Source organism: Microchirus variegatus (assembly GCF_963457635.1).
Source record: "Microchirus variegatus genome assembly, chromosome: 7".
Classification (NCBI taxonomy): Eukaryota; Metazoa; Chordata; class Actinopteri; order Pleuronectiformes; family Soleidae; genus Microchirus; species Microchirus variegatus.
Window position 1 is genome coordinate 32,269,789 of NC_139808.1, and position 21,659 is coordinate 32,291,447.

The 21,659-nt window shown below is 40.7% G+C and overlaps 1 protein-coding gene across 1 annotated transcript in view; it reads left to right on the forward strand.

Annotated features, from left to right (window-relative positions):
* kcnh5b (potassium voltage-gated channel, subfamily H (eag-related), member 5b) overlaps positions 1-21,659 on the forward strand; it is a gene marked incomplete at both ends in the record, with an annotated part of 89,622 nt that overhangs the window by 10,797 nt on the left and 57,166 nt on the right. Inside the window, 3 exons of the mRNA XM_083892096.1 lie at positions 1,954-2,082; positions 12,305-12,420; positions 19,170-19,562. Of these exons, the coding sequence (XP_083748222.1) occupies positions 1,954-2,082; positions 12,305-12,420; positions 19,170-19,562 (638 nt within the window). The remainder of the gene's footprint in view (positions 1-1,953; positions 2,083-12,304; positions 12,421-19,169; positions 19,563-21,659) is intronic.

Below are 21,659 nucleotides of genomic sequence, written 5' to 3' on the forward strand. Positions count from 1 at the left end.
ATGTGAATATTTTCATGTTTCTGTCATTTTTCAGCTTCTTAAATGTGAATATTTTCATGTTTCTGTCATTTTTCGGCTTCTTAAATGTGAATATTTTCATGTTTCTGTAATTTTTCAGCTTCTTAAATGTGAATATTTTCATGTTTCTGTCATTTTTCAGCTTCTTAATGTGAATATTTTCGTGTTTCTGTCATTTTTCAGCTTCTTAAATGTGAATATTTTCACGTTTCTGTCATTTTTCAGCTTCTTAAATGTGAATATTTTCACGTTTCTGTCATTTTTCAGCTTCTTAAATGTGAATATTTTCTACTTTCTGTCATTTTTTAGCTTCTTAAATGTGAATATTTTCGTGTTTCTGTCATTTTTCAGCTTCTTAAATGTGAATATTTTCGTGTTTCTGTCATTTTTTAGCTTCTTAAATGTGAATATTTTCACGTTTCTGTCATTTTTCAGCTTCTTAAATGTGAATATTTTCACGTTTCTGTCATTTTTCAGCTTCTTAAATGTGAATATTTTTGTGTTTCTGTCATTTTTCAGCTTCTTAAATGTGAATATTTTCTACTTTCTGTCATTTTTTAGCTTCTTAAATGTGAATATTTTCGTGTTTCTGTCATTTTTCAGCTTCTTAAATGTGAATACTTTCGTGTTTCTGTCATTTTTCAGCTTCTTTAATGTGAATATTTTCGTGTTTCTGTTTGGGCAGACAGAAGGTAGAAAAAGCATAAAAAGCATTTCCTAAAAGCATTATTTCACTATCATTCATATTTCATGTGTAAATCAACATAAATAAATTCTCGTGTGAGTGACAGAGCGACTGCTTCAGCAGAGTTGGCAGAAATAAAACACACATGGACAGAAATAGTCGCCCATTAAATGTCCCTCGTCTCCTGAGAGCGATGGAAAATCACTCAACAAGGAAACAATAAAAACACATCACATCTGTTTGAATATGGCAGGAATTTGCTGACAAATCATGAGCGCGTGTGTGTGTGTGTGTGGGGGGTGTGTGTGTGTGTGTGTGTGTGTGTGTGTGTGTGTGTGTGTGTGTGTGTGTGTGTGTGTGTGAGAGCTTATAAACTCTGTCATTTTTCACTGTTTCACTTTCAAAAAGTATGATTCTAGAGTGAGATCTGTGTGTAGATTAGTGAAAATATGTGGAAAATAATACTTTTTTCAGTGTCTACAGACATAAACAAACTTTTATAGTAGTTGTATATATCTCTGCATAAAATAACTATAGTTACCTTTCGTCGTTATAGCGACAAAAAGGAAATTGTTGACATTTAATCACAGTTTAATATCATGATAAACTTCTTCATGGTCACATTCCTTCATTTCATGACTTTCCATAGAATTAAAACAACATTTTCAGGTTTGTTCTGTGACTAAATGTTTGGTTTGGGCTGGAGTTAGTATTTAATTTTGTTATTTTCCTCCATATTTACAACTCAAAGTGCTTTACAAAGGCATAGAAATATATATGTTTTTTTTACATAGGGTGCTTATGGGCAAAATGTGTAAAATACTAAATAGTTTTATACTAGTGAAGGAATTGTGGTGAGATCTCTTTGCCAGAATTATTTAAAAAACAATATTTAATCACAGTCTGTCGTTTTGTTTCTTCAACAAAAAATATCACAATTTTCTGCCAAAACTGAGATTTAATCTGGACAAAAGACAGTAATGTTTTTCTGTTTGTTTGTTTGTTTGTTTTACCAAATGCTGTCTCTACGAAAACATTCTCTGATTCTCCAGCTTCTCTCTGTGATATTTTTGTGACAATATTTCACAGAATTTCAAAATAAAAGCGTTTGTTTTGATATGGACTGGTTATAAGTACACAATAAAAACATATTTGTGATCTGAAAAAGAAGAAAAACACAGAGAAATAACTTGATGTTAAACACGTATGAGACGTCTCTCTGATTGATTTATTTTATTTTTCTCAAACAGGAAGTCCAGTGTGGTTCTACATGCAAGTGGCTCCCATCAGGAACGAGAACGACAAGGTGGTTCTGTTCCTGTGCACGTTTAAGGACATCACGCTCTTCAAACAGCCCATCGAAGACGAGACCACCAAAGGTGAGGGACACTATCTCGTCGTCTTCTTCTTCCACCTTCTGTCCTCCTCTGTTTCTCAGTGTCTTCTTCTTCTTCTTCTCTAACGGACTAATCTCTTTTCTCTTTGGTCCAAACGAGTCGTCTCCAGTCGTTTTGCGTGATTTGATGTTTTTGCGTGGAGACGTTTCTGGTTGTCGGCTTGTGTTTGAGGAGGTTGTGATGTTGTCAGGAAGCGTGGCAGCAGATGTGGATGTGGGTGGACCCTCTACTGCATTTAATCCACACTCTACTGCATTTAATCCATCATCTACTGCATTTAATCCATCATCTACTGCATTTAATCCGTCATCTACTGCATTTAATCCATCATCTACTGCATTTAATCCACCCTCTACTGCATTTAATCCAACCTGGAAATGCAGTAGAGAATGGATTAAATGTGGTCGAGGATGGATTAAATGCAGTAGAGGGTAGATTAAATGCTGTAGAGGGTGGATTAAATGCAGAAGATGATGGACTAAATGCAGTAGAGGGTGGATTAAATGCATTAGAGGGTGGTTTAAATGCAGTAGAGAGTGGATTAAATGCAGTAGATGATGGACTTACTGCAGTAGAGGGTGGATTAAATGCAGTAGAGGGTGGATTAAATGCAGGAGAGTGGGTTAAATGCAGTAGATGATGGATTAAATGCAGTAGAGGGTGGATTAAATGCAGTAGAGAGTGGGTTAAATGCAGTAGATGATGGATTAAATGCAGTAGAGGGTGGATTAAATGCAGTAGAGAGTGGGTGAAATGCAGTAGATCGTGGATTAAACGCACTAGAGGATGGATTAAATGCAGTAGAGGGTGGATTAAATGCAGTAGAGGGTGGATTAAATGCAGTAGAGAGTGCTTTGATGGTCAATATCGGACAGTACAGCCATGTTTTTTAGCTTAAAATTAATTAGTACAGTGAAGAATAGTTTCCACCCCCGCAGGCGGACAGCCGTGCATGTTAAATTTGGGGTCGCGACTCAAAAAGGTTGAGAACCACTGCAGTAGAGGGTGGACTAAATGCAGTAGAGGTTGGGTTAAATACAGTAGATGATGGATTAAATGCTGTCTCCAGTTTTGCGTGATGTGATGTTTGTGCGTGGAGCTCTGGTTGTCAGCTTGTGTTTGAGGAGGTTGTGATGTTGTCAGGAAGCGTGGCAGCAGATGTGGACGTGGCTGCTGCTGCTGCTGCTGTCATCGTCCTTTGTTCCCTGACTGATCCACAGTGTCAGCTTCCTGCCCCGGGTGTCGTCGTTGGCGGCGTGGAGTGGGCGTGTTTGCCCTTTGTTTGTACGCGTAAACACACGTGATGGGAGTTCGCCGTTATCGCCGCGACCCTCAGACCCTCGCCGTGGCCCCGCTGTGACCCCAACGAGTTGTTGTGTAATTTTCACGATGTGCTCGGCGACACGTGAACCACACGAGTTGAACATGTAATTAGTGTTTGAGTGGAACAGATATTGTCACATCAGCGTCTCTGTGAGTCAGCTGCCACAGCAATCACACCATTCCATCCGTCTTCTACCACTTTATCGCGGGTTGCTGACGATTTTCTTGATTAGTTCTAAAACAGAGCGCTGTATCGTCTGCATACAAAGGAATGATCTTCAAAAAGCAGGGAAATTGGTGTAAACCATCGTTTCTTGAGGTTAAAGGAGGCAGCGAAGCTTTAAATTAGAGACTAACGACGTGATTTAACATTGTTAACGTTGCCGTTAATCTTCCAATTCTGCATTTTTCTTCTCCTCCTTGCTCATTAATTTTAAGTTGTTGTGAAAGTGACAAGATTAGGAAAGACGGAGGGAAAATTATATTTTATTTATTTATTTTATCTACTGCATTTAATCCACCATCTACTGCATTTAATCCAACCTCTACTGCATTTAATCCACCATCTACTGCATTTAATCCATCCTCCACAACATTTATTCCACCTTCTACTGCATTTATTCCACCTTCTACTGCATTTAATCCACCGTCTACTGCATTTAGTCCACCCTCTACTGCATTTAATCCACCCTCTACTGCATTTAATCCACCTTCTACTGCATTTAATCCACCCTCTACTGCATTTAATCCACCTTCTACTCCATTTAATCCATCATCTACTGCATTTAATCCACCCGCTATTGAATTTAATTCACCCTCCACTGCATTTAATCCATCCTCTACTGTATTTAATCTGTCCTCTATTGCATTTCACCCATACTCCACTGCATTTAACCCAACCTCTACTGCATTTAATCCACACTCTACTGCATTTAATCCACCCTCTACTGCATTTAATCCACCCTCTACTGCATTTAATCCATCCTCTACTGCATTTAAACTATCCTCGACTGTATTTAATCCACCCTGTACTGCATTTAAACCACCCTCTACTGCATTTATTGGTGGAGAGATGAAGTTGCGATGGCGTCTGTTGTGTCGCGTGTGGCCTCGCCGTCATTTGTTCTGACTTGGAAAAATAAAAATGAAAAGTTAATGGCGCCATTAAACAGATGGTTTTTCATGTAGATATATTCACATAAGCTCGTAAAAACTCAAGAATCACCGTGGCAACGAGGCGGCACTTTAGCCATCAGGGGGGTTTAAGTGACGCTCGGCAGACAGAAGGAAAGTCTGGCAGCAGAGATTCACCTAAATACAGCTGGTTTGAGGCTGCAGTGACGAGGAGGATAGAGAGGAGGAGACAGAGGAGACAGAGGATAGAGAAGGATACAGAGGAGGATAGAGAGGAGGATACAGAGGAGGATACAGAGGAGGATACAGAGGAGGATACAGAGGAGGATACAGAGTTACTGATTATCACATGAGTGGTCGAGCAGCAGAGACTTCACAGCCACAGCCACAGCCAGATGAGATGTTCTCTGTGGTGCTGCAGACCTAAACCTGCTCTGGGCTCTGACTCTGGAGGATCTTCACGCCGCAGCACATCAGCATCACAGACACACAGAGAGAGAGTATTTTTATCCTAATCTGAAAATAAGAATACAGATTTTAAATGAATCATAATCCACACTGTGTGTGCTCATGCCTGAAATGACTCTGGAGTTACCTTATTTTATTTTGTCGTATCTTATTATGTATTATCTTATCATAATGTATATTATCTTATCGTATATTATCTTATCTTATCATATATTAGCTTATCTTATTGTATATTATCTTATTGTATAGAATTGTATCGTATCTTATCGTATATTATCTTATCGTATGTTAGCTTATCTTATTGTATATTAGCTTATGTTGTCATATATTATCTTATTGTATCGTATGTTAGCTTACTGTATATTAGCCTATCTTATTGTATATTAGCTTATGTTATCGTATCTTAGCTTATATTATCATATATTATCTTATTGTATATTATCTTATCTTATCGTATATTAGCTTATCGTATATTAGCTTATCTTATTGTATATTATCTTATCGTATGTTAGCTTATCTTATTGTATATTTGCTTATCTTATTGTATATTATCTTATCGTATGTTAGCTTATTTTATTGTATATTAGCTTATGTTATCGTATATTAGCTTATCTTATTGTATATTAGCTTATGTTATCGTATATTAGCTTATCGTATCGTATGTTATCTTATCGTATGTTAGCTTATTTTATTGTATATTAGCTTATCTTATTGTATATTAGCTTATCTTATCGTATATTAGCTTATCGTATCGTATGTTAGCTTATCGTATTAGCTTATCTTAACGTATATTAGCTTATCGTATCGTATATTAGCTTATCGTATATTAGCTTATTATCATATATTATCTTATCGTATATTAGCTTATCGTATCGCATATTAGCTTATCTTATCGTATATTATCTTATTGTATGTTAGTTTATCTTATCTTATGTCATCGTATCTTATCTTACCGTATATATTAAATGAATAATAATCCACATAGCTTAACATTGTCTTCTCAGAACTAAACAGTTGAATAGTTGCCAGATATGGAAAGTGAAAGTTATCTTAGAAAAAGAGCCAGAGGAACTCACTGGTTGAAGATGTTTTAGACAATTCTACAGCCATGAAATCTCAATGTATCCAGACGTTCATGAGAGGGTTACACTGTTAAAAAGTGTCTCTGAAGTCATTTTCAGACAAACCTCTGTGTGTCTGTGGTGGTGGTTTTTCCTCCTCTGTCGATCAGAGCAGAAGAACGTTTATTGAGATGGAGTCGGTTTGCTGCGTCTTTATTGAGCGGTTGTGGTTAGGACGACGGTGAGGACCACAGAGAGCAGAGCGTCATCGATCAACATCACTGTGAGACAGAGAGAGAGAGGAGAGAGAGGGCAGCTAATCTGAGCCAGGGTCACGGCAGAACAGTCCTGGACTGGACTGGACGTCCAGGGTGGTGGTGTTAGAGTTTAGAGTTTGCTTTGTCAGCATCTGTGAAACACACACACACACACACACACACACACACACACACACACACACACGTTTGTTACCTCAGGCGAGACATGATTTCTGTCACTCAGCTGATGGGCATGAGTGACAGAAAACACACACACACACACACACACACACACACACACACACACACACACGAGCCTCAGGCGTTGAATTGTTCACTTTCACTCGTCAGATCAGTTTGTTTACTTCACTTTGTTTTGAATCTGCAGAGTTCAGCGTGAATCGGTGGAGCCTCTGACTTTGTTTGTTCACATTTAAGCGCGTGTTTCTCATCTCTTCTCACTTCGGAATCGGGATCAGATTACGCTTTTTAATCTCGCTAATCTGCTCAGGGGCAAATTAGGTGTATTAACCGGAAAAAGACGCGCGTGACCTCATGTTTACTTGACTCAGGATTGTTAAAACGAGTCTCTAAAGCACATGTGTCAAACTTGAGGCCCGGGGGCCAGATGTGGCCCGCCACGTCATTTTATGTGGCCCGCGAGTGATTCATTGATCTTAAAAATCTGTGTTAAAATAGGTCTATGCTGCTTTAAGGGCATGGGTTTACCATAAACTACATTTCCCACAATGCATGGCGATTGTGTTACCCACAATGTGATGGCACCGCCACTAGATCGCAGTGTATCATTGTATACGCATCATGCAACAAGTTGTAAATACAGAAAGTTATTTAGCAATATTGGTTACATTTAGTTACATTTATTCTGTATGACAGTTACATCTGGCCCTTTGAGGGTAACCATTATGCTGATGTGGCCCTCAGTGACAATGTAAGTAATGCTAACCTTTGAAAACAGAGGCACACAGAGGTAAGCTAGTTATTTGTAGCCCTGTAATAAACAGACTGCTCCAGTTCCACTGTAGGCGCGCTTACGGGCGCTAATGCAGCTAACGGAGCTAACTGGTAAACGGTGCCTGGACTCCGGTGTCACGGCACGTAAACATGACGCGTCTTTTTCCCGGTCACAGTCGCCACGGAAACGCGTCATGCGTCAACGTGCGTTAAGCTAGCACGCACTAGGACTAGTTAAAATTTGCTCCTCTGGAATTAAACCCCCGGGAAGAAAATCAGCAATAATCGTACCTTCTCATGTCGTACATTATCTTGTCACATATCGTCTTATCTTATCTTAGCATCGTATATGGCATCGTACATCATAAAATAAATCACCTGAAAGTTACGTACAGTATCTTTAAATTGAGGAAAAGTTGCAGATAAAAACCCAGAACCCAGCAGCTCTGCTCCTCCTGTTATTTATAGCTCATATATATATATATAGATATATATATATATATATATTTTATTTGTTTCCACTTCTATTGTGTTGCCCTCTGATAAATCACATAGTGCTCTACAGGAGCGTTATCATTACCGGTGAAAAAGACCTCTTATTTACTCGTCCGGCGTGGTCCTCTTGGCGTGACATGATGAGACGTTTTCCTCCTCTTTGCTTCACGATGAAAGCGCTCTTAAAGAAAAGACCACATTGACTGACTTTGATATTGTTCTGGACCACATTAGGACGTTGTACTGCTCTATAATTCATGTGTGCTGCGGAGTGAATGATGCAACCGCCACTGTTACCGTACAGAAAAATCACTTTAGTTAAAGGAGCCTTTACCACACTTTTTATGTCTTCTTCAGGAGAAGTAAATATGAGAACATTTCATTACACACGTTCTGTCTGGAACAAAATAATTGTAAATATATAATGTTTTCAGATTACAAATGTTAAATATTTACAGTTATTTTGTCGGATGTCAACGGAGAAACTTGTGACTACTTGAGCTGCCACTCCAAAAGTCTGCAGCCAATCAGCAGGCAGCTTCCTAAGCCACGCCCATGGACAGAATCGCAAACAAAATCCCACAGGGTAAAATAACAAATTAAAGAGTGCAAAGAACAAGAGAGGAAGTGCGAAGAACGAGTGAGGGAGTGCAAAGAACCAATGAGGGAGTAGGGAGTGCAAAGAACAAGTGAGGGAGTGCAAAGAACAAATTAGTGAGCGCAAAGAACGAGTGAGGGAGTAGGGAGTGCAAAGAACAAGTGAGGGAGTGCAAAGAACAAATGAGGGAGTGCAAATAATGAGTGAGGGAGTGCAAAGAATGAGTGAGGGGTGCAAAGAACAAATTAGGGAGTGCAAAGAACGATTGAAGGAGTGCAAGGAACGATGGAGGAGCGCAAAGAACAAGTGAGGGAGCGCAAAGAACGAGTGAAGGAGTGCAAAGAACAAGTGAGGGAGTGCAAAGAACAAGTGAGGGAGTGTAAAGAGTAAATTAGGGAGTGCAAAGAACAAGTGAAGGAGTGCAAAAAACAAGTGAGGGAGTACAAAGAACACATTAGGGAGTGCAAAGTAAATTAGGGAGTGCAAAGAACAAGTGACAGAGTACAAAGAACGAGTGAGGTAGTGCAAAGAACAAATTAGGGAGTGCAAAGAACAAATGAGGGAGTAGGGAGTGCAAAGAACAAATTAGGGAGTGCAAAGAACAAGTGAGGGAGTGCAAAGAACAAATTAGTGAGCGCAAAGAACGAGTGAGGGAGTAGGGAGTGCAAAGAACAAGTGAGGGAGTGCAAAGAACAAATGAGGGAGTGCAAATAATGAGTGAGGGAGTGCAAAGAATGAGTGAGGGGTGCAAAGAACAAATTAGGGAGTGCAAAGAACGATTGAAGGAGTGCAAGGAACGATGGAGGAGCGCAAAGAACAAGTGAGGGAGCGCAAAGAACGAGTGAAGGAGTGCAAAGAACAAGTGAGGGAGTGCAAAGAACAAGTGAGGGAGTGTAAAGAGTAAATTAGGGAGTGCAAAGAACAAGTGAAGGAGTGCAAAAAACAAGTGAGGGAGTACAAAGAACAAATTAGGGAGTGCAAAGTAAATTAGGGAGTGCAAAGAACAAGTGACAGAGTACAAAGAACGAGTGAGGTAGTGCAAAGAACAAATTAGGGAGTGCAAAGAACAAATGAGGGAGTAGGGAGTGCAAAGAACAAATTAGGGAGTGCAAAGAACAAGTGAGGGAGTGCAAAGAACAAATTAGGGAGTGCAAAGAACAAGTGTGGGAGCGCAAAGAACAAGTGAGGAAGTGCAAATAAGAAACTAGGGACCACAAAAAACGAGTGAAGGAGTGCAAAGAACAAATTAGGGAGTGCAAAGAACAAGTGAAGGAGCACAAAGAACAAATGAGGGAGTGCACTAAAATCACCAGAGCTGTTTTTATCTCTGCGTGGTCGCTCCACTAAATGTTGGTGGCGACGACTTTAAGGCGTTTGTGAAGCTTTTCCATCCGTCGACAATATTCACATAACTCCAGCGCAGCACTTTTCCTCCAGGGAATAAAAAAGAGAGAAAGAAAGCAGCGTCTCTGGCCGAGATCCTCCCGTCTTATTATTATTATCTATGGCTGTGATTGCTGCCAACTTTCAGTATCAGCACATATAGAACGTCTCATAAAGAGAAGCTGAGGATGTGCATTAAGTTACATCACAGCCGTTTCCTCAGGGGGAAAACGACGCGCTGTTCTGTCGCCGAGCGCCTTCTGAACGAGGTGGCGGCGTGTTGTTGTGTTGAGATGTAAGCGTGTTGTTGTGTTGTGAAGTGACGAGTGAGTTTTCCCCTCTGTTTGAAAGAACAAAAGGATGAGGAGGATGAGGAGGGAGTGTCTGTCAGCCCGAGGCCTGAGGGTTAAGAGCTGTTTCAAAGTCCACGTTTTATTCATAATGGTCTCTTCAAAGGCTCGGGTCGATCACGCCGTGTGACCGCCACTCTCTGCCCTTTCAGACCTTTGATTTTATTTTTAGAGACGAGCGGTGAATGTGGACGGGAAAGAGACGTTGGACAGACAGACTTAGGGTGAATTCCAATTCCTTGCTTAATCCTCAATCTCAAATATGCGCTCCCTCTAGTCCAAGTGCTGTCCCGATTCTCAGAAAAATTAAGTTGAGGGGCAAGTTTAAGGGCTGCATCGCCCTCAATATTGAGATTTTCCGAGACCACCCTTGGCATCAGGGCAAATGGATAATTTCCTGAATTTCAAAAATTCATGAAAATGATTCCTTAAGAGATATGCAAATATTTTTCAACGGATCCTTGTTCAGGGCGTGGCCGACTATTAGGATGTAAAATTTCAAGGTCTTCAGAGATACTATTTGTTTTCGAGAAGAAAGTCAGCTCACTGTCAAAGTGCATCAGGGCAAATGGATCATTTCCTGATTTTCAAAAATTCATTAAAATTATTCCTTAAGAGCTTTGCAAATGTTTTCAACAGATCCTTGTTCAGGGCGATGTCGACTATTATGATGTAAAATTTCAAGTCATTCTGAGATTCTTTTTGTTTTCGAGAAGAAAGTCGGCTCACTGAACCCAGAATGCATTGCGTGTTTTCACATAAGAAAGATGGCGTCGAAAGCAGCGAAGCGAGTGCGCTACAAATGAAGTATTTTCTTTGGTAATAGAGATATAAAAATGATCTTAGTTTAGGCCCATATTATGGATTACTGACGTCATTGTTGCGTAACATTTATTTTTATTTTACGATCTTTTGTCAATAGTCGGCCGGTGTGGTTTACTTTTCAATAAGTCGTGGTGTGTGGTAACTGTCAGCTAAATATTTGTATGAGTATCATCTTATAACTAACTGACAACCTAATAACTTGACTGACAAACAGATCGTAATAAATAATCGTGACGTAAATGTCTTCTTCTTCTTTTTTGGAGTTGACAGACTGGACGCAGCTTTCATGTTATTCTGCCCCCTACAGTCTGAAGACGTATCTGCATTTAAGGGGTGACCCATTTCTAAGTGACAGAATAACCCTCAACACTTGGTTTTGAGGGTTAAGATAGGAATTGGAATTGACCCTTTGAATCAGGCTTCAGCTGAGCCACGTTTTAAAACCAGGAACTTTTGGAGAATGAAGCGGTAGACGATGAGTGGGTGGATGGACGGATCATTTTCAGGTCTATTCAGCGGGTTCTGGGTAGAAGTAGAACTGCCAAGAACCTGCCGAATAGACCTGAAAAAGAAGCTCATCTTCTCGGGGAAGGTGGCAACAACCACACCAACGATCCAGCAGCTCAAAAAGCCATGAAACCAAACCCCCGACCGACTGAAGTCTCCCAGGCTAACTGTGCTATTGTGCTATTGTGTTTTCTCATTCTTTATTTTTGTCAGATAAATAACAAAAGCAACAGGAAGAAGCATTACAGCGTGATCATTTTTCATGAAGCTCACGCCTGCATTTTTAGTCGACTTCTATGTAAAATTGCACTTTTAAATAACGCCAAAAGATGATAAAACGCTTCCTGCCAACAGGACTGGGCGAGCATTAATCAATGAAGAGTATAAAAGGTCACGAGCGAGATACAGTGGAGGGAAACACACAAATACTGATGCACGACACACGTTTGCTTTCATTAACACATGTTTAAAAACAGCAGCGACAACTTTTTAAATAAACAATTGAAGGGTTTGACCAAAAAGAAGCTTCCTTGAGTTTAGTCTGAGTATAATCTTGTTTTTTCCATACTTTTGAAGAGTATTTAATTTTATTCTGAAAAAATACCTTTTTAAGACACGAGGAACATCCTGTGACACATTTTTTCTACAATATTAAATGCTTTATATGAGAAGAAAAGAGCTTTATCAATGTTTTTCTTCCTGACCTCTGACCTAAAGCATTCCCTGAATCTGTCGACGTCCACAGAACAAACGCTGATTCAATCGGCTGTTGTTGATGATGATGATGATGATGATTGTGACTCGATGTTGCGTCTTTTTTTTTAACAGGATGGACCAAGTTTGCGCGGCTAACGCGAGCGCTAACCAACAACCGCAACACGCTGCAGCAGCTAGCGCCCATCGGGAAACACGAAGTCAGCCACAAGCAGTCGAGACTCGCAGAGGTGAGTGGAAACACAGGGTCACACACACACACACACACACACACACACACACACACACACACACACACACACACACACACACACACACACCTGTCCGTCAGCTTTACAATAGTTGTCGTTTCACTGCATTAATGGTATTATTTAGTACTTTTAGAGCTCTTAAAGAGGTCATAAAATCATTAAATTTTCATTTAAAAAGTGTTCCTGTTCGCTGGTTTCTGTGTTCACACAAACCTCCTGAGGAAACTCTGAATAAGCACAGGTAACAGCAGCAGCAGCTTGAACTAGAAATTTAAAATGTAGAATGAAATATGTATAAAATTGAAGAGATTGTAGCAGATATGACATAGAATTGACTAAAATTGTGGTATTAAATAAAGAACCACAATTGAACAAAATAAAGTAAAATTGTATCAGTTGTTGTATAAAATAAGCAAAATTAAACATATGAAGTAAGCAACGTCATTCAAATTGTCTAACATTATAATTCATAAAATAGCACAAATTATAAAATGTAAAATATGCATGAAATAAGCACAATTATTGTAGTATTATAGTGTAATTGAAGTACAAAATAAGCAAAATGAAACAAAGTGCCATAAACATTTATCACAAATGAACATAAAATATCTATAAAGAACAAACTGTAGAATAAATTACGCAAAATAAGTTGAACAAGTTGTGAAAATTAAGTCAAATTGAACAAATTCTGGCATAAAATTAGAAAATTGTATTTTTGTTTGTTTTGAAACTGAATAAATTGTAGTATAAAATAAGCAAAATCAATCTAATTTGTTCTATACAGTCAGCAAAATTGAACAAATGTTTGTATAAAATATTCTAAATTTCCAAATAAGGTAAGCAAAAATGCATAAATGAATAAGCTGTTGTATAAAACAAGCAAAAATTAAACTAATTGCCATAGAAATTCAGCAAAATTGACCAAATTATAGTTTAAAATGTCAAATTGTACAATAAAGTAAACAAATGAAATGGTAAATAAAGTATATGTTGAACAATTTGTAGCTTAAACACTATATACAAATAAATTGTAGTATATAAAATGGGTGAAGTTCCACACATTGTCGTATAAATGAAGGACAATGTTAAGCAGCAGCGAACAAACCTCTTTATAAGAACATTTAAAGCCTCTTGGTTAAACTGCTCATGCATTCATGGGTGAAAACGAGCACATTGTGCACTTCCTCTGCTGCTGTTTGACACAGCGACTCATGCTTTGCGTTCACTGTTCCTGTCGTGGACTGCGGGTGTCATTAAAATTGCATGCTGGGGTGGAGAAGACGGGCGGGTGCTGTGGGCACTCTGAATGATAGGAATCCACAGAATGGATTTGGGGGCTTGTGAAAGATGATTGCTGGCGTGTCGTCGTCGTTGTCTTCTCCATCTTCGAGCTTGTTTTATTCATGAAGCTTTCAGCGCGCGGCTTTTAATCAGAATTTGTTAAAGTGTCATCCACACGCTGTATCATTGTGCAGCGTCCAAGTGTCACAGCGAGGGAAGGTTTTCAGGTCGGAGACAGAGGGGATGAAATGGAAAACCCTGAGAAGGCGGTGGAATGAGAGTGGAGGAGCAAAGAGAAAGTAGTGTTTTTCTTTAGGCCTCTTTCTCTGGGGTCATTGGAGAGTGATTAACAATGAGGGATGGGAATTGGGTTCCATGCTGAGGAACACCCAAGACCTTGACCTCGCAGGTCCCTGTCAGCTTGGCCATGGGCTGCACAGGTTAGAGAACGTAGTGCATTTAATTACTACTACTTTTAGGTGGACCAATTAATCGGTTGGGCTGATGAAAGTCTGAGTCACCTGAGCAAGGAAGCCCGGGCAGCCATTTCCACCCATCTCAAGGTGTTCCAAGGCCAGACCGGAGATATAATCCCTCCAGAGTGTCCTAGGTCGGCCCCCGAGGTCTCCCCCAGGAAGGACATGCCCAAAACATCCAGGAGGCATCTGAACCAGATGCCTAAACCACCTAAGCTAGCTCCTCTCGACGTGGAGGAGCAGAGGTTCTGCTCTGAGCCCCTCGCGGATGTCCGAGCTCCTCACCTGACCATCCTATGGAGTCCTGACGCAACCCTCTCATTTATCCAGGGCTTGAGACCGGCACTAGAAGTACACTGGATTTTTCCCCCGCCATGGTAGGCAGCCACTTCCACCGGCTCCTCCAGGGGGATCTCAATGGGTTCCCAGGCCAGACCAGAGATATAATCCCTCAAGAGTGTCCTAGGTCAGCCCCTGAGGTCTCCTCCTGGAAGGACATGCCCAAAACATCCAGGAGGCATCTGAACCATATGCCTGAACAACCTAAGCTAGCTCCTCTCGACATGGAGGAGCAGTGGTTCTGCTTTGAGTTCCTCACGGATGTCCGAGCTCCTCACCCGACCATCCTATGGAGTCCTGACGCAACCCTCTCATTTATCCAGGGCTTGAGACCGGCACTAGAAGTACACTGGATTTTTCCCCCGCCATGGTAGGCAGCCACTTCCACCGGCTCCTCCAGGAGGATCTCAAGGCGTTCCCAGGCCAGACGAGCAATATAATCCCTCCAGAGTGTCCTAGGTCGGCCCCCGAGGTCTCCTCCTGGAAGGACATGCCCAAAACATCCAGGAGGCATCTGAACCAGATGCCTGAACAACCTAAGCTAGCTCCTCTCGACATAGAGGAGCAGAGGTTCTGCTTTGAGTTCCTCGCAGATGTCCGAGCTCCTCACCCGCCCACCCTGTGGAGTCCTGACGCAACCCTCTAATTTATCCAGGGCTTGAGACCGGCACTAGAAGTACACTGGATTTTGCCCCCCGCCATGGTAGGCAGCCACTTCCACCAGCTCCTCCAGGAGGATCTCAAGGTGTTCCAAGGCCAGACCGGAGATATAATCCATCCAGGGTGTCCTAGGTCGGCCCATGAGGTCTCCTCCTGGAAGGACATGCCCAAAACATCCAGGAGGCATCCGAACCATGTCGAGAGGAACCACCTCAGCTAGCTCCTCTCGACATGGAGGAGCATAGGTTCTACTCTGAGCTCCTCACCCTGTGGAGGAACCTTATTTCAGAGGCAAAATAACTTAAAATGGATCAAATTGTGTTATTAACGATGCATAAAATAAGCAGCAAATTGAACAAATTGTATTGTAAATCAAATGTAATGAAATAGATTGTACTAAAAAAAATAAGCAAAATTAAACAAATTGTCGTACAAAGTGATCAAATTGAACAAATTTAGTAGAAAATATAGAAACATGTAGAATAAAAATGTCCAAAATTGAACAAATTGTAGCAAAAATAAGCTAAAATGTATCAAATCGTTTCATTAAATATGCACAAAATAAGCTCGTATAAAGTAAGCGACGTCAATCGAATAGTCTAACATTAAAATTCATTACTACATACGCCATTGTTTTCCGACCTTCTGTGTACGTCAGCCAGATCATTGGTCACCTATAGGGGGCAGTGTAAGCATCACACATATTCAGTCTGCTCAGGTGTTGGCGATAAATTGCTCAAAATCTGTGTATTCAAAGTTTCTTTGGCATTAACGATGTTGATTTTTTTGTTGATTTAGCATTTCCTGCCAACATGGCGGCATAAACAGTGATGATGTGATTCTGTAACTTCAGTTTAATCTGTATCTTAATGCGTTGTGTTAGCATACAACGCTTCAGGGATGATATTGTCAAGTTTTTAATTTGTGATTGACAATATTGGAGAAGTGTGTGAGGTTGATTGAGGCTGTGGATCTTGAGATGGATGAGGTGTTAGGACGGTTGTGATGTGGAAGGAAGGAAGGAAGGAGGGAGGGAGGGAGGGAGGGAGGGAGGGAGGGAGCGAGGGTCAGATTAAAAAAAGCCTCCTGATGTCCTGAGTGCACTCACTCACAGGTTTCACAGGTGAAGCCTCTGCTCTTCAGCCTCAAAGCCACAGCTGGCTGTTTCTGTCAAGGACGCTGTGGAGTGTCACGCCAGCATGTCAGTTTGTTTCTCTTTTTTGTTCCTACCCACAATGCCGCGGGGCTCCTCGGGTCTCACTTTTGAGTGGCGGCTCGGTTCTTGACCGCGAGCCGTTTGATTGGCAGCTCTGCTGATGAGGGCGAGATGAGATGCGGCGCTGCACTTTCTCAAAAACTCGCCGTCAATTCCTCGCCTTCGTCCGCCTCGTCGTTTCTGTGAGAACGGACTGAAATAATTCATCTGCGTCACGACGACAATGTTTACATTAAAATGAGCGTATAAAGCAAACAAATTGAACAAATTTAGTAGAAAATATACACAAAAAATTCAAAATGTAAAAAAAAAAAAGTATAAAATTGCCAAAATTGAACAAATTGTCGCATAAATGACATAAATGATCAAACTGTGGTATTAAAATAAGCGCAATTGAACAAATGTATTAAATAAAGTAAAATTGAATCTATTGTTGTATAAAATAAGCAAATTTCAATCAAATAGCACAAACTGTAAAATGTAAAATATGCATAAAATAAGCACAATTATTCTTGTATAAATGAAGAGAAATTCAATAGCAGTGTAACTATATTAAATATGCAAAATGAAACCAATTGCCATGAAAAGTAAAAAATAATATAAACAGAATAAAATAAGAAAATGAAAATGTTCTCTTTTTTTTAGTTTAAATTAAGTGAAACTGTATATTTTTTTATGAGATTGTAGTATAAAATAAGCAAAATCAATAAAAAAATGTATATACAGTAACCAAAATTGAACAAATTGCTAAATTTGCATAAATGAATAAGCTGTTGTATAAAATAACAATAAAGTATATATTGAACAAGTTGTTGTCTAAACACTAACACTGTATAAATTGTAGTATATAAAAGGGGTAAAATTCCACACATTGTCGTATAACTGAAGGAAAACAACTCAAGATAAATGGTGCAGTAATCCTAATAGGGATTAATTTAGGGATTTAGGGATTTATATTTATTTTCCTCTTTTTATTTGTATTTTCTGGACATTAAACTCTTGATTTCTCCCTCTTTTCTCATTTCATTCTTTTTCTGTTTCGGCTTCATTTCAAGCCAAAGTTATCCATGATGTTTTTATTACAGCGAACGATGAATATCAATAAGAGACAAAGAGGATGAAACAATGATAAAGAAAATCTAGAGTCTGTGAGTCGTCTGTGATGTTCAGCTTCATCTGTCGTCTATATTCTATCATTCTATCATTTCATTTTCTTTACAGTCTGTGCTCTTTCTTCACTCACAGACGTCTCTAATCTATCGTTCTGATTATCTATAAAGTGTATAAATAACTCTATTGATCCAGCGGGAGCTTTTAAAGCTGCCGATGCTGCGTAAAGACCACGGCGTCCTGCAGTGCCCCCTCTGGTGGAACGTCAACACATGCAGCAGCCGTAAAAAGGTCACATGATACACACTAACCTTCACGGCCAGAATCAAACTTAAGTCTGGAGTCGACTGCAGGTTCTGCACCGTCGACCTGAACTCAATCAAAGCAGTTAATACAGTGAGTCCTGAGCCGCGGTCGCTGCTCACGAGGCAATCACAGTCCTGATGTTCTGATCTTTATCTGCTGGAGCAGAAGAGCTTCTAAACGTTATCAGAGCTCAGGCATCGCACGTCTAACGCCTTTACTCTACAGTATGGAGTCAATTCTTATCAAAACACACTGGAAAATTACAGAATTATGCAACATAGCACACGGGAAAATAGATCAATTACAATGAAATAGATTGTAGTCAAAAAAAATAAGCAAAATTATCAAATTTAGTAGAAAATATATACAAAAAGGGAAAAATGTAGAAAAAATATGGATAAAATTGATCAAATTGTCACAAAAATAACCTAAAATGTATCAAATTGTCATATTAAATATGCATAAAATAAGCAAATTGTAACTGTTATATAAAGTAACATCAATCAAATAGTCTGACATTAAAATTCACAAATTAGCACAAATTGCAGTATAAAAAGTTCATTAAATATGCGAAATTGATATATATAAATAATAGACTGTCGTGAAAAATAAGATAAGCAAAAATAACACATTTAGTAGAAAATATACACAAAAAATGAAAAATGTAGAATAAAATATGGATAAAATTGCCAAAATTGAACTAATTGTCACAAATATAACCTAAAGTGTATCAAATTGTAGTATTAAATATGCATAAAATAAGCATAGTAAGCAAAGTTATATAAAGTAAGCAACATCAATCAAATATTCATTAGACATTAGAATTCACAAAGTAGCACAAATGGCCGTATATAAATAAATAAAATTGTATATAAATATTGTAAATCAAATTTTCATTCAATAGATTGTAGTAATAAAGTATAAAGTGAGCAAAATTGACCAAATATATTAGAAAATATACACAAAATAAGTAAAGTCGTAATACATGTCATATAAAACATGTATAATATAAGCAACATTGCCAAAATTGAACAAATTGTCGTATAAGATAAACATAAAACATGACCGCTTGTATAAAATAAGCAAAATGCATGAAATTGTCATATGAATTAAGTCAAAGTATCAGTTTGTACTGTATTGTAGTATTTGTAAATTGTAGATTAAAATATGCATCAAATAAGTCAAGTTTAGCACATTTGTAGTTTTGTCATTGTAAGTTCAACAGAACAGAAAAACTACTTTAATTTAGATTTATAAAACATCGATTGTGCACTGTCCTTTTAATTCCCGTTCCAGAAGATAAACCATAGTTTAAATGTTCCGCTCTGTCTCGTCTCCAGGTTCTGCAGCTGAACTCCGACATTCTGCCTCAGTACAAGCAGGAGGCGCCGAAGACGCCGCCGCACATCATCCTCCACTACTGCACCTTCAAGACCACGTGGGACTGGGTCATCCTCATCCTCACCTTCTACACGGCCATCATGGTGCCCTACAACGTCTCCTTCAAGACCAAGCAGAACAACATCGTGTGGCTGGTGCTGGACAGCGTGGTGGACGTCATCTTCCTGGTGGACATCGTCCTCAACTTCCACACCACCTTCGTGGGACCCGGCGGCGAAGTCATCTCCGACCCCAAGCTCATCCGCATGAACTACCTGAAGACGTGGTTCGTCATCGACCTGCTCTCCTGCCTGCCCTATGACATCATCAACGCCTTCGAGAACGTCGACGAGGTAAGACCAACGTCCTTCATGCTCAGAAAATAAGGTGTGTGGATGTCCACACTGTGGAGGTACCTTCAGGGACACAAGGGTTTGTCATTGTGGAGGTACCTTCAGGGACGCAAGGGTTTATCATTGTGGAAGTACCTTCAGGGACGCAAGGGTTTGTCACTGTGGAGGTACCTTCAGAGACGCAAGGGTTTATCATTTTAGAGGTACCTTCAGGGACACAAGGGTTTGTCATTGTGGAGGTACCTTCAGGGACACAAGGGTTTATCATTTTAGAGGTACCTTCAGGGACACAAGGGTTTGTCATTGTGGAGGTACCTTCAGAGACGCAAGGGTTTATCATTGTGGAAGTACCTTCAGGGACGCAAGGGTTTGTCACTGTGGAGGTACCTTCAGGGACACAAGGGTTTATCATTTTAGAGGTACCTTCAGGGACACAAGGGTTTGTCATTGTGGAAGTACCTTCAGGGACGCAAGGGTTTGTCACTGTGGAGGTACCTTCAGGGACGCAAAGGTTTATCATTGTGGAGGTACCTTCAGGGACGCAAGGGTTTGTCACTGTGGAGGTACCTTCTGGGACACCGTGGAGGTACCTTCAGGGACACAAGGGAGGTACCTTCAGGGACCCGATGGTTTGTTTCTGTGGAGGTACCTTCAGGGACACAAGGGAGGTACCTTCAGGGACCCAATGGTTTGTTTCTGTGGAGGTACCTTCAGGGATCCCGTGGAGGTACCTTCTGGGACGCCCTGGAGGTACCTTCAGGGACGCTGTGGAGGTACCTTCAGGGACGCCGTGTAGGTACCTTCAGGGACGCCGTGTAGGTACCTTCAGGGACGCTGCGGAGGTACCTTCAGGTACGCCGTGGAGGTACCTTCAGGGACGCAACAGTTTGTCACTGTGGCGGTACCTTCAGGGTAACCGTGGAGGTACCTTCAGGGATGCCGTGGAGGTACCTTCAGGGTAACCGTGGAGGTACCTTCAAGATAACCGTGGAGGTACCTTCAGGGACGCCGTGGAGGTACCTTCAGGGACGCCGTGGAGGTACCTTCAGGGACGCCGTGGAGGTACCTTCAAGGTAACCGTGGAGGTACCTTCAGGGATGCCGTGGAGGTACCTTCAGGGTAACCGTGGAGGTACCTTCAGGGACGCCGTGGAGGTACCTTCAGGGTAACCGTGGAGGTACCTTCAGGGACGCCGTGGAGGTACCTTCAAGGTAACCGTGGAGGTACCTTCAGGGATGCCGTGGAGGTACCTTCAGGGTTACCGTGGAGGTACCTTCAAGGTAACCGTGGAGGTACCTTCAGGGTAACCGTGGAGGTACCTTCAGGGACGCCGTGGAGGTACCTTCAGGGACGCCGTGGAGGTACCTTCAGGGACGCCGTGGAGGTACCTTCAGGGACGCCGTGGAGGTACCTTCAGGGACGCCGTGGAGGTACCTTCAAGGTAACCGTGGAGGTGCGTTCAGGGATGCAGTGGTTTGCCATCGTGGATCGTATCTCTGTCAAAACTCAACTGATTTGAACAAAAATTGGTATATTTATGCAGGATCAGAGTCTCTACCATCGTACCGAGTTTAATCTGGATAATCTTATCCAGATTACGGATTTGGCAGCAATTTAAATGTAACATGGTTCAGTCCCATTAAACCAATTCTTACGCATGTGTATCTCAGCGATGTCTGAGCAGATCAGGATGGATTTTTGTCTCGTTTCTGCTATAAGCAGGTAAAGCTCTGCACCAGAGGTCTCAAACTTGTGGCCCAGCTTGCATTGATAATTGATAAATGTGTTTTAATCGCGGATGAGCTGAAGGATCACGTCGTAGTTTTTCCTCTGAGCGCTTAATCGTCCCGCAGAGCTTCAGCTGCCACTGCTATAAACGCTCCAAAATTCATTATTGAAAATCGTTAGCAGCCTCTGTGTCCCCCGGTGTCTCTGAGGCCACGTGGACGTATTTAAATCTGCCAACATGCACAAGTGAATTGGAAGCGAGTTTAATGAAGGCAGGATATTGTAGAGTCTGATTCTGTTCAGGCCCCAGAACAGAAGCTGATGATGATTATTGTGACGCCAGAGCTGGAGTTGATTTCCATCAGGTCC